At 41.9% G+C, this 13,622-nt stretch overlaps 1 protein-coding gene across 7 annotated transcripts in view; it reads right to left on the bottom strand.

Moving 5' to 3' along the window:
* VTCN1 (V-set domain containing T cell activation inhibitor 1) overlaps positions 1 to 12,960 on the bottom strand; it is a 90,812-nt gene extending 77,852 nt beyond the window's left edge. For 4 of the 7 annotated variants that reach the window (XM_021002876.2, XM_021002861.2, XM_021002870.2 and 1 more), the window contains exon 1: positions 12,769 to 12,957. Coding sequence is in view for 3 of the 7 variants with exons in the window: in XM_021002842.2 (XP_020858501.1) it covers positions 12,769 to 12,785 (17 nt within the window). In the remaining 4 variants the exon portion in view is untranslated. Of the gene's footprint in view, positions 1 to 12,768 lie in introns of all 7 variants that reach the window. The other 3 variants (XM_021002842.2, XM_021002833.2, XM_021002892.2) reach the window with 3 other exon arrangements.
* Positions 12,961 to 13,622: the final 662 nt, after the last annotated feature.

Here is a 13,622-nt window from a genome sequence, read left to right as displayed (position 1 = left end):
TCATAGGAACATAAGTAGTACTGGAAGAAATGTTAAAAATCATTTAGTCTAACCTCATTTTACAGATGAAGAAACTTGGCCCCAGAGCAGTGAAGTTATTTGCCCATGGTCACACAGGTAAGTGACAGAGTCTGTATCTGAACCCAGGATCTCTGACTCTGAACCCACAGCCATCTTTTCATTGGCCCTAGGAGTGGAACTTGGGTCATAGTCAAATATGTGTTCTAGACTTTAGGAAAGCAGCTTTCAAAATATTTGAAGAAATGACAAACATGACCCCACATTCTGTGATACTAAAAATAAAAGCAACTCAAGAGGGATTGGAGGCTCTCAAAAGCAAAATGATAATAATTCAATTAAGAATGTGCCCCTAGGAGGAAAAAGGTATGTATGTGGAGTGGGAAGGGGATCTGAAGAGAGCAATGTAGCTGCACAGGGAACTCTCTAATGAGTTCAGATTTTAAAAGGACATATAAACTATGGAAAGAGGGAAACATAATTAAGGATGAATATAAAAGAATTTCATGTTCCTATAAAAGAAAATTTTAAGTTATACAAGACTCTATGAGAAACTGAGCATAGATTTAGTCATACCAAGGCTGTTTTGCGGGGGAGGGTTGTCACTGAAATCCATCTTTTGCACACTAACATTATCCTTGTAATGCTAAATGGCTGAAAAATCACAAATGAATGAAATAGCATTTATTAATTTATTTTGTGCCAAGAACTGTGCTAAGCTCTGGGGAAACAAATGAAAAAGCAAAGACAGGCCCTGTCCTCAAAGAGTTTCTATTCTAACAGAGCAGATAGCACTCATAGGAGAGTGGGGAGCAGAGAAGAGACTGAAAGTTGCAGGGATACAACATCACTGTCTCTGAAGAATAAAAATTGTAGATAATGAAATAGTAATCACTAGTAATGAACTTCACTAGGAGAAAGAGCAAGGTGTGGTGGATAGGGAGATTAGCTCAGAGTCAGGAAAACTTGGCTTCAGATCCTGCTTCTGATGTATGGTGGAGGAGGGACCCCTAGTGCAGTGCCCCAGGCCACTCTCCAAAATTCTAAGTTGCATAAAAGGTGCTGGTCTTCATTGGCAAAATGGGTTTCCTCACAGGGAATTCCCCTCACCATTGAAATACAAGTCAAATCCACTCCTAAAAAGAAAAGAGAAAGAGCCAGAGAGGAGAAGAGAGGAGAGAAGAGGGGAGGGGAAGGGAGGAAAGAACAGGGAAGGGGAAGGGAAAGAAAGGGAAGGGAAAAGAAAGAGCTACTATTTATATAGCACTTTTTGGTTTTATAAAGCACTTTACAAAGACTATCTCATTCAATCCTCATAACAACACTGGGAGGTAGGTGTCGTTCTCATCCCCGTTTTACAGATGAAAAAACAAGAAGACAGAGGTTCAGTAGTTTGCCATTTCCTTCTCCAGTGGATTAAGGCAAACAAAGGTTAAGTGACTGGCCCAGGGACACGCAGCTAGAAAGTTTCTGAGGTAGGATTTGAACTCAGGTCTTCCTGCGTGTAGGTCCAGGGCTCTTTCTATCATGCTACCTTGGTTTGAATTTTGGCTCTTCCACTTAATAACTAGGTGGCCTTGGGCCACACACTTAACATCTAGTCAAAATGATGGGTTGGGCTAGGTGGCCTCTGAGGACTCCAGTTATAGATCTAAATCTAGGATCTTAGGTGAATCTTAGAATCGAAGGTGAAAAGGACCTGCCAACTCAAGAGTGTTAAGAGTTGTTGACAGCTTTCTCTACCAAAACTCATTGTCTGGAAACCTTATCTCAGGTTTCAGAACATGGAGCTGTTTGCCTCAAGGGTCAGAAGTGAATTCCTTTGCAAGTCCTCACTCAGCATTACACAATTAACCTAGTATGTACTAAGGTTTTCCCCAAACCCTAAAACATCGTGCTATGGGGTTTCATCCTGCTGAAGTCACTTGTTAGTGTAAATAGTGGACATTATGTTCATGAATTCTGAAGACAGATGGAAAAAGGGAGAAATTTATAAGCAAATGCAGGAAATAAAATAATGTTGATTCATACCATGGGGAAATCCATAAGCTAGCCATGTGTCAGTGGCCTAGTCTTGTATGGCAATAGATAGTACAGGGGTTGTGGAATTACTAGACTTAACCATTGCACTAATTCTAAAGGAAATTTAGTTAACTCTGGAAGGTATGGATTGGTGATACGGATGATGTTATTAGACTATAATGGAAAGATGTGAAGTGAGGGTCTATTTCATTGCTATGGAAGAAAGAAAGGAAGCTAAGGAAGACAGCATATTGCAGAGAAGCAGTATGCTCTACTTCAAAGAATATTAGCCTTGAAGTTATTATAGATGTCTTGAGTTCTGGTTTTGGCTTTGTAAATAACTGGCTGTATGACTCTCGGCAAGTCACTTTCCCTCTATGAGCATCAGTTTCCTCACTCAAATATAATCCTCATACCAGAGACTCCTTCCTCTCATATAAATTCATTCTACTTATTTACCCTCCCACAAATGAAACCAAGGAATCTCATTGGTCGGCACTCTCCAAAAAGCAGTGGCTGTCAGCTCATCCATCTCTTTAATGTCAGTCCTCTGTACCCCCCCAAAAGCACCTAAGATCATTAGCGTTGGGCATACCTATGGTATGGTGACCATCAACTCCTCTTGTAAGCACTTAGGTTCACAAGGCATTAAAAATAAGACAGGTTTAATATGCATAGCAAAGAACACAGAAAAAGATTTACATCTGAGTCCATTGAAAGTCAAGAACTCTGGTGGAACTCTGACACCCACAGTACCTATACAGTCCTTGACATTTTTGGTTATACCCTGGTGGGGAATGCACCAAGGGGAAACAGCTTGAGATTTGACCCTTCCATTTGTTTACCACTTTGACTCTGCTCACTCTTTCCTGCCACTTTCCCTCTCCCTGGCTTCTCTCCTTTTCATTCTCTACTGCTGCTGTCCATGGTTTAGTTTAACTGCTTTGGCTCCCTGCTGCCAGACCCTCTCTCCTTGGTGTTCACATGTTCTGCTGCTGTTCCTGATGGTCATCAAAAGTCCATCTGACCACAGTCCCTACCCTCTGTTCCCAGCTGGCATCATGGTCTTTCTTGGAGCTATCCTAAGTTTGGCATTGTTGTTTCAGCCCCATGTTAGGTTGCTTCTCCTCCTCAGAAAATGGTGCTATAGCTCTTTCTAAATGAAATGGCCAGGCACAACATGTCTTCAGTGTACTGAAAAACTTTTCAACTCTTTCAGGCAGGCACACAACCTTTGCAGGCTTTTCATAGCCTCCATACCATTACAGACCTTTAGTTGTCTCTTTTGTTCTCCATAGAGTTGTTTGTTTGATTGTTTGTTAAAGGAGAATATGTATTATCTTTTGAACTACTACTTTGAAATATGTGAAATCATTTTTTTAAAAAATCCATTTCCAGTCTACAGAGCTGTGGGGGAGGACATTCTGTAGTAGGGCTTCCTTTTTTGTTGTTGTTAAATACATTGTTGTTGATATCTTCTGTTTTTATAACACCTAATATCTCCAATATTTTTATTTCCCAATCTCTCTCTCTCTTCTACCTCTCCTAGAAATCAGTCCCTGATAACAAAGAATAAAAAAAAATAGAGGAAATAGTTTAGCAAAGCTAGTCAACTTATTGGGGAAAGCCTCACATTGTATATAGTCTTTCCCACCCATATCTTCCCACCCTTGGAAAGGGGCCTTTTCAGATCTCTTTTTCCATGGCCAAGCTTGGTAATTATAATTTCATAGCATTGTTTTGATCATTTTGTTCTTGTCCTTTCCATTTACATTGTTGTAGGCATGGTATGTTTATTTTTTTCTGATTCTACTTACCTTATTTTGCATCAGTTCATATTACTTTCTATGCTTCTCTGTAGTCATCTTAATTCAGTATTTCTTATAGCATAGTGATATTCCATTAAATTCATGTACCACACTGGATTTAGCCATTTCCCAATCAGTAATCTATTTTGTTTACAGACCTCTGTTCTTTCACTAGTTCCCACAATTCCTGCCTTTCACACAAAGGCCTTCCTTGGGCAACTGTGTGAAGTGCTTTGCCCTGCTCAAAAAAAAAAATCTAGGAGTGCCCCTCTTGGTCTAATCAGGGTGAATTGGTTCAATGTTTCTTGTCCCTTCCTTTCTCTTTCCTTCCTTTCTCTTCCTTTCTCTTTCCTTCTCTTCTTTTCACATTCTGTCTCCCCCATTCCAAAACACGCTCCTTCGTCCCCTCTGCTTCTTAGAATCCCTTCAAAGCTCAGCTGACACCACTTGAAGCCTTTTCTGACCCTCTTCCTGGCACCCGTTCTAGTGCTCCCTGCCTAAAAGTCCACGGTACAAATTTTGTATATCTTTATATATGTAGATGTTGTTTCCCCCCACAGAATGTAAGCTCCAGGAGGGCAGAACTTTTCATTTTTCCCCCTAGAGACCCAGCACCTACTAAGTGCTTGTCTTGTTGGCTGGTTGCTTGATTCCTATTTGTCTAGCACCCGGGGGCAGCACCTCCCCAGAGTCCTTTGGGACTCAGAAAGCACTAGTAGCCTCTTTCCATTTCCAGTTTTCTTCCTTGGGTGTTGGGGCTTTTCTGAACCTCAAGAGAGCAATGAAAATGCTGGTGAGGAGAGGGATAAAGTCCCATGCTCCCTGACTAGGCATCTGTGATTTCTCAAGCCACATTACTCTGCTTAACTTGGTTGTTCCTCCCTCTCATTCTGGTCATATTGTTCTACTTTCCCTTACAGTTGGCTGCTTCGTGCTAGAGGAAAAGAGTCATTCCCCCGCCTACTCGACATCTTGACCTGTATTTTAGATAGATACACATGGAGACAGTGTATGGGAGGAATGCTGTTTTTAACCTTGGTTTTGCTGCTAATAAATTGCATGACCTTGGGCAAATCGCTTCTTCTCCAGGGGCCTCAATTTCTTATTAGTATAATTAAAGTGAATTAGAATGGTAGAATAGGTGATCTTCAGGTCCTTCTCAGCTCTAATATGTTATGCATCTATGAAAGAGCCTTATTCTAACAAGCCAAGTATCTGAAAAAAAGAGGGACAGAAGTCTATAATAATGATAATAACATTTATATAATGCTTTAAGGTTTGCAAAATGCCTTATATTTTCCCATTTTATCTTCTGGGACACTCTGGGAGTCAGGTGTTATTATTATCCCCATTATATAGATGAGAAAACTAAGGCAAATAGAATTTAAGTGACTTGCCCAGGGTCACACAGCTAGTAAGTTTTTGAGGCAGGATTTGAAGTCAGGTCTTCCTGTCTCTAGGTCCAGAGCTCCTTCTATCATGCTGCCTAATTTGTGCAGTGGCAAAACAAGAGAACACAAAGAAGCCACACAAAATTTCTTTGGACCCATCATAGGACAAATTTGGCCATTTGGCTTATTCCAAGCCATCTGGAATAGTTTTCATATTAGTAAATGAATAACTTCTTTAAGAAGAAATATAAGTCTAATATTCCACTTTGGGAACATGAAAATTATTTATTTTCCCTTTTGAAAGTGTTGATTATTTCGCTTCCAACTTCTATATCAAAGAAATTGATCTCCAGATCGGTAAGAGAAGAACAGACATCATTAAGAGGGAACTGAAGCCCAAGATAAATGAGGAAGCCACAAAGAGTGTCTATTCTAAATTAATTCAAGCCTTCTGGCCCAAACAAATTATATCTCAGGGAGCTCAGAGAATTTGTGTATATGTAATTGCCAAACCCACGCTCCGCAGTCTTTTAGGAATAATGGAGGACAGAGGTGCCCAAAAACTGAAGGTGAGGAAATTTTCCTCCAATTTTCCAAAAGGTTAGGTAACTAAGTGCGTGACCTCAACTCTCACTCATCCCGCCTGTCCATTTGGGTGCCACATCTTGCTTCTACCTCCACATGCCTCACATCTGTCCCCTTCTCTTCATTCACACAGTCATCTTCCTGGTTCAGACCACCATCCCTCTCCCCTATGTCAATGACCTTCTAATTAGTCTCTCTGCCTCATCTCTTCACACTCCAAGGCATCCTCTGAGATTTCCCTGAAGCTCTGTTCTGACCATGTCACTCCTTTTCTCAATAAACTGCAGTGTTTCCCTATTCCTTCTATAAAATGTAATTTGGCATTTAAAGCCCTGCTGAAAAAAACATTCCTTGCCCACCCCACCTCTTGGAATCCCTAGTTACCTTTAAGACATGGTTCATTGTTGACTTGAAACCTTTCCTGATCCCTCCACTACTAGTGTCTTCCCCCAACACCTCCAAAAATTGTCTGGTTTTCATTTCATTTTCATTTCATATGTAGATGTTGCCTTTTTCACTTGAATGTAAGCTCCTTGAGGGTAGAGACAATTTCATTTGTGTCTTTGTATCCCTGATTGCCTAACAGTGCCTGGCCCTGTTGCTTAAGAAAAGGTTTTTTTTTTCCTTTAGGCCAATTTCTTTTTTTTCTTTAAACAGATTAACGGATATGTTGTCAAGTCTTCCATTTTGTCTGGAATTAGATGCTCTTCCCTAGAAACATTGGGCAGCTAGGTGGTGCAGTGGATAGAGTGTCAGGTCTGAAGTCAGGAAGACTCATCTTCCTGAATTCAAATCTGGCCTCAGATACTTACTAGCTGTGTGGCCCTGGGCAAGTCACTTAACCCCTTTTGCTCAGTTTCCTTATCTATAAAATGAGCTGGAGAAGGAAATGGCAAACCACTCCAATGTCTTTGCCAAGAAAATCCCAAATTGGGGTCACAAAGAGTCAGACATAACTGAAACAGCTGCACAGTAACAGCAACAAACATTATGCTTGCTGCCACTTCCAAATACGGTTTGAATAAAATATCGAAACCTCCAAAAATTGATTGAGCGATATTAGAAATTAGATTGATAAACCATATCAATCCTTAGCAATATTCTAGAAGAGGTAGTTAAAAAGATGAACTGATGATTTCATGGAGCCAGTATGGGTTCAGTAAGAACAAGTTTGTCACAGTCATCTCTTCTACCTTTCTGATAGGGTTACTAGGCTGCAGTAGCTATTATACATCTGCATTCCATCACAATATCTAACCAAATCTTTTATGATTTTTTGTGGATAAGATAGAGATAATAGAATAGGTAGATTCTTGGCTAGTTGAATGCTCATAGCTCAAAATGATGATTAATGAATTGGTTCAAACTAGGGGATGTCTTTCTTGGTGTGACAAATGGCTCTGTCCTTGGCCCTGTCCTTTCAGCATTTTTAAATCAACATCTTGAGTGAAGACATAAATCACGTGCTTATCAAAGTTAAAGATAGTGGAAATATGGGAGGGGTAATTAATATACTGGACAAGAGAATCAGAATTGAAAAAGATACTGACAGGCTATAATGACAGGCTGAATCTAACAAGATAAAATATTTAAAAAGACATAAATAGTCGCATTCTGGCTTAAAAAACCCAACAGTATAAATAATACAGGGTGGGGGAGATCTAGCTACAAGCAGTTCATTAGCTGACTTAGTCTCAATATAAGCCAGCTATTTAATGTGACCGCTTTTGAAAAGAAAGAAAGAAAGAAAGAAAGAAAGAAAGAAAGAAAGAAAGAAAGAAAGAAAGAAAAGGAAGGAAGGAAGGAAGGAAGGAAGGAAGGAAGGAAGGAAGGAAGGGAAGGAAGGAAGGAAGAAAGAAAGAAAGAAAGAAAGAAAGAAAGAAAGAAAGAAAGAAAGAAAGAAAGAAAGAAAGAAAGAAAGAAAGAAAGAAAGAAAGAAAGAAAGAGAAAGGAAGGATGGAAGGAAGGAAGGAAGGAAGGAAGGAAGGAAGGAAGGAAGGAAGGAAGGAAGGAAGGAAGGAAGGAAGGAAGGAAGGAAGGAAGGAAGCTAATGTGATCTCAGGCTGAATTAAGAGAATCAAAGTATGGAACAAGGGAGGGGATGGTTTCACTGGACTCAGCCCTAGACTGTGGCATTGCCTTTTAAGAGGGACATTGACAAAGTAGAGTGAATGCAGTGAAAAGACCGAGTCTAAAATGACCAGTCTGGTGCAAAAACTCAAGAAGTCCTGTCACATGAAGAATGGTTGAAGGAAGTGATATCCCAGACAAACAAGATGCCTTGGAGGGGGTCATGATAGCTCTCTTTGAAAAAAGTGAGAGGCTTTCACACAGAAGAAGAAAGATCATTTTTCTGCTTGTTTCCAGAGAGGAGAATTGGGTTTAAGAAAGGCAGAGTTGGAAGGGAGGTGAGGAGTCATGGAGGCCAATCCACTTCTGAACAGAATCTGCTCTAATAACAAAAATAATAATAGTAATGGCGATAGTTGGGATTTACTTACAGCTTTAAGGTTTACAAAGCTCTTCACGAACATTTTCTCATTTGATCCTCACAACAACCCTGGGATGTAGAAGCTATTATTATCCCCATTTTATAGATGGGGAAACTGAGGCACAGAGGTAGACTGACTTGCTTAGGGTCACACATGCAGTAAGGGTATGAGGCAAGATTTGAACTCAGGTCTTTTTGATTCCCAAGTCCAGTGTTCTGTCCTCTGTGTCACCTAGCTGCCTTTAGCCAGTTGTCTACAAGTGAGCACCCAGCCTCCACCTGAACACCGCTAGTGACGGGGAGCCTACTACCTCCTGACTCAGATCATTCCACTTTGAGCTAGTTGAATGACTGGTAGGAACTTTTTCCTAACCTCAAACTAAAATGTTCTTTTCTGCAACTTCGTCCCATTGGCCCAGTTCCTGCCCTTTGGGGCCAAGTGGTAAAAAGGCAGCTGGGGGGGTGCTATAGTGCATAGAGCACTGGGCCTGGAGTCAGGAAGACCTGAGTTCAAATCCAGCCTCAGACACTTACTAGCTGTGTGACCCTGGGCAAGTCATTTAGCCCTGTTTGCCTCAGTTTCCTCATTTGTAAAACGAGCTGGAGAGGGAAATGGCAAACTACTCCAGTATCTCTGCCAAGAAAACCCCAAATGAGATCACGAAGAGTCAAACATGACTGAAACAACGAAACAAGGAAAAGTCTGATTCCTTTTCTTCATGACAGCACTTCAGTGGGTATTATTGCATAAAGTTATTGGAAGGCAAGTTTTTAGCCAGTATGGACAACAACTAAAAGTAAAACCTGTCCAATAAAGGGACACTCATGAGATGGTGAGTTCCCTGTCATTGGTGGTATCCTGACAAAGGCTGAATGCTCATTTGTCAGGCATCTTACAGAAAGGATTCCCACCTGGGGTAGGAGATCCCACTCCATGGCCACATGTGGCCTCCAGGCCATGAGTTCCCCACCCCGGTTTAGATAATGAAAGACAAGAGACAAGGTTGAGCTGATGATGAACAGAGACTTCCTTTGCAGAGCCCTAGGCAAGGGCTTGTCAGTCCTGGCCTTGGCTCAGGCATCCATCTGCTGAGAGGTAATAGGGGAGTGGCTTTTCCTCAACTTTTACATCTGTCAAATGGGGATGATTATATTGGCTGGCTTCCAGGTGTGCAGTGTGGTTTAACTAATTAATGGCTTAACAGGGTCATGACTCTACTGAGATACTGCATCTCATCCCCATTGAAGTATTTCTGCGCAGCCTTCAAACCTGATGATGTCAAATTTCAGAAATGTAAAAAAGATCTAAAATACTCTTTCCCCATGCTCAGAGAGGAACCTTATTTTAAAATCCAATTCAACCTAGCAAACAATTCTATTTAATGCCTATTTTTAAAAGCCCCAAATAAATGCCACTTTCTCTATGAAGCCTTCTCTGATTCCCCCCTGGGTGAGAACAACCTTTGCTCTAGGATTTTACATTATATTTTATTCTGTACCACTTTATTCATCAATCAATCAACATTTATTAAATTCCTACTTTGTGCTAGGTAATTGAAATACAAAGACAAAAATATATTATCCCTGACCCTAAGGAGCTACATTCTATCCAGAGGGACATTGTATGTTGTCCATAATGCACTCAGAATTTTGTATATTGTAGTTGTCCATGTTTGTATTTTGTCCTCCCCGCCCCCACTAGACTGTAAGCTCTATGACAACAGGGATCTTGTCTTTCCAAACTTTGTCTCTCTCATTTCTGAACACAATAGACACTTACTGAATTGATGTACAAGTTTCTATATCATGCACTAAAGGATCAGAAAGAAGGAAGGGAGGGAGGGAGGAAGAAAAAGAAAGAAGGAAGGAAAGAAAAGGAAGAGAGAGGAAGGACAGAAGGAAGGAAAGAAGCAAGGAAAAGAAAGAGAGAAAGGAAAGAAGAATGGATGGAAGGAAAGGAGGGAGGGAGAGAGGAAGGAAGGAAAAGAAAGAGAGGAAGAAAAGAAGGACAGAAGGTAGGAAAGGAAGAAAGAAGGAAAGAAAGGAGGGAAGGAAGGAGGGAAGGAAAGGAAGAGAAAGAAACTAGGATTCTTAAGTCCAGACCTTTATTAGGAAGCCTGCTAAATAAATAATCACTTGGCAGGGACCACTCAGTGGGGTAATGTTCCCCAGGGCTTTGGATGAGGCAAGAAAATGTCTTTGAGATCTGCAGTACCCCATCCTCCCAGGTGTGCCCTCCCAGGACCACGTATTACGGTTAGAGAAGAGCCAATAAGGTGACGTCTCTATGTGACCATCTGGCACTGGTACCTGTTTGAGCTGTTGCTTCCAGGAGCATAGATAGTTCCTTCTCTTCCTCATTCACATCCTGCTCCTGGGAGATAACTGAACCTGCCACCTCAGACCGGGATGAGGGCTCAATGCCCCCCCAGCTGGACCTTTGTTCCCATGCTCTGAAGAGGTACATGTACCAAGCCAGAAAAGTTTTCTTACTTCTTGCCAAGCTCAATATCCCTCTTCCTGAAAGATCTGCAATGCCTGAAGCACTGCCATGCCTAAGGAACTAAGGAATGGGAAAGAGAGCTTCCAGAGCAATGCTGCCCCATGACGCCCTTGTTCCTTTCTCCCTCATTATTTTGGAGGCTTTTCCACACTAACCTGCTTCAGTCTTGGTCTCCTTACCTCCATTCTCCTAGCCAATGGCTTCCCTTCCCTTCTTTCTTAATTTTAAGAAATCTTTTTTATTCTTATCTTTCGGTTTTACAAGGCAATGATTTCTGGAAATGCCCCTCTGCTCCTCCACATCCCTACCCCACAATGGTAACGGTCCTTTGTAACAAAGAAAATGTCTCACAAACCTGTGATACAGTGACCACAACTGACTTGTGCAACATTCTGCCCTGTTTTCCCTGTCAGGAGGAAGGAGATAGATTTTGTTATCTGTCCTCTGGGACACTCTTCTTTTACATCCCTTCCCCAAGAGTCATTGCTTCAGTGAAGTTCTCCCCTAGGCTTACACACCTAAAGGACAGCCTCCAGAAACAGACTTCAGAATGTGACTTAAAAAATCCTTCAAAACTAGGGGAAGAGGAAAGGAAGAAAATGGAAACCCAAGTGCTAATGAGCTCTCAGAGGCCCCGGCTTTTCAGATTCATCATCACTTGGATCTTATCTAGTTGGCCAATGTACTGGGCAGGGACTATGTGTTCCCAGAATTCTGTTATAGCCCTGGCATTGTCAGACATTCAACAAATGGTAATTAATACTCATCACCCTTGAAGCTGGCTGCTAAAGCTAGGCTCCCAATGCCCATTATGGTGTGGCGGGGAAAAAATACCAGCTAGCATCATTTTGTTATTCCTATAAATATCTATCTCCATTTGACAGATTAGGAAACTGAGGCAAGTAAAAGTTAAGTGACTTGCCCAGTCACACAGTGTCTGAGGTTAGATTTGAACTCAGGTCTCCTTGACTCCAGGCCCACCCAGACACCTCTGACACACCAAACAGATCTTTCCATTCCTACTTTGAGCATCCCGGATTTTTGTGGCAGGGCCTTGGAAATCAGAAAGGGCCATAGGAGTGGAAAGTGGTTCCTATAAATTATGACAATCCCTCTGGGCAGCTGCCAGCCCCGATTCTCTCATACTACACAGACAAGTCATCCAATGTCTACCCTAGTCATCTGTACTCATAGAGTCCTAGAGCCAGAGATTCACAGTGGCAAGGGACCTTCGGGATAGATTCTAGAATACTTTTAGATAGCCCTTTCCTACCTATTTAAATAGTAATAACAGCTTACATGTACATACCACTATGGTTTGCAATAAACTTTAGAGACATCTTTAAGCTTCACAATAACCCTGTGAGTCAGATTCTACAGCTAATATCATCACCCCCATTCCATGCATAAGAAACCGAGGCTCCGAAAGAAATCTAAACCCAGGGGTCATGCAGCTAACAAGTAACTGAGGCATGATTTGGACTCATGTCTTCTTGACCCCATATCTAGTACCTATTCATGTGTACGTTGCAGGCTTGGATGGAGGAAAAAACCAACATCTTTATGTTTACTAACTTTGAACTGAAATTGGACAGCTCCTTCAATTACTTAGAGAGCATTCACATGAGAAGGTGAATTTGTGGTAAATCAGAGTCCACAACACAAACTACATTCACACCCATTCTCCCGCCTTATTCCTTATAACAACCCTATGTACTAGGCAGTGCTATTATGGATGACAAAACTCTTCTCTCACAACAGCACTATGAGCTTGGTATTAAAATGGAGAAGGCAGTATGATGCCCATTTGACAGATCAGGAAAATGAGGCCCAAATAAGTAGAAGGACTATGCCCAAATATGGACAGCCAGTCTTCATAGTTAATCACAGAGCTTGACCCAGATCTCTGACACCTTATCCCATGCTCCAAAGACCTAAGGTAGGACCTACCTGTGCACGAAGGACATGCTTTCTAGTGTCTACGTCCTCCTAGGGCTGCCCACAGAGGCAGATGCAGAAGCCGACTAGATGGTGGGAAGGTGGAAGGAGCTGCTTCTCCCAAAAGGAGCCCTGCCTACATGGCACATTGCTCTTGTGGGGGCCAGGCGTAAATATGCTAATGGGCCATGCCTTAGCTTAGCCAACAAGAAGAGTCTCTGTTGACTCTAGTGGGTTTCTGAAGGGGGGGGGACCCATATTTCAAACTCCTACCTGCTGCTACTCCTCCAGCAAAACCAGTCAGGCTGGTTGTCGGTGTGTCATTAGAAAGCCCACACACCCCTGAACAACAGACACTTGTTGCCTGAAGAAGGATTTTGAATGGAAGTGAAGTCAGACGTGGGGACAGTACAGAGGGCAAGGAAGGAAGGGGAGCATTAAGCTGGGGTTCAAGCTCAGAGGAAGAGATTCTGGGTAGGAGCCCCCGAAGATTTGTGTTTGGCCAGAGATGAGGCATCCCTAGCATGGGTGGGAATGTAAGGGCAGGCAAGCAGAGACATAGCTATTGCCCAGACTGCCCTTGAAAAACCAGTAGGGCCATTAAAGTCACCCCACACACACACACACACACACTGGAGATTGGTTTATTTTACAGTTGGTACAGGACAAGGCCAGTGGGTGGGGGCAGGGGCTGTTTCACATTTAAACTTTTTTTTTTGGTCTGTATCTGTGATTCCACTGTGGTAGGGAACTCCCAGTGAAGAAATGCTCTTTGCTAATGTATATCAATTGCAACTTAGAGACTTTCAGAAATACCTGGATCATTGAAAAGTTAAATGACCAGCCCAGGTCACACAGGAAGCATT

Source organism: Phascolarctos cinereus, unplaced genomic scaffold, assembly GCF_003287225.1.
Source record: "Phascolarctos cinereus isolate Bilbo 61053 unplaced genomic scaffold, phaCin_HiC Scaffold_5;HRSCAF=322, whole genome shotgun sequence".
NCBI classification, from domain to species: Eukaryota; Metazoa; Chordata; class Mammalia; order Diprotodontia; family Phascolarctidae; genus Phascolarctos; species Phascolarctos cinereus.
The sequence above is the reverse complement of the archived record's forward strand: the minus strand, read 5'-3'. Positions and strand labels throughout refer to the sequence as shown.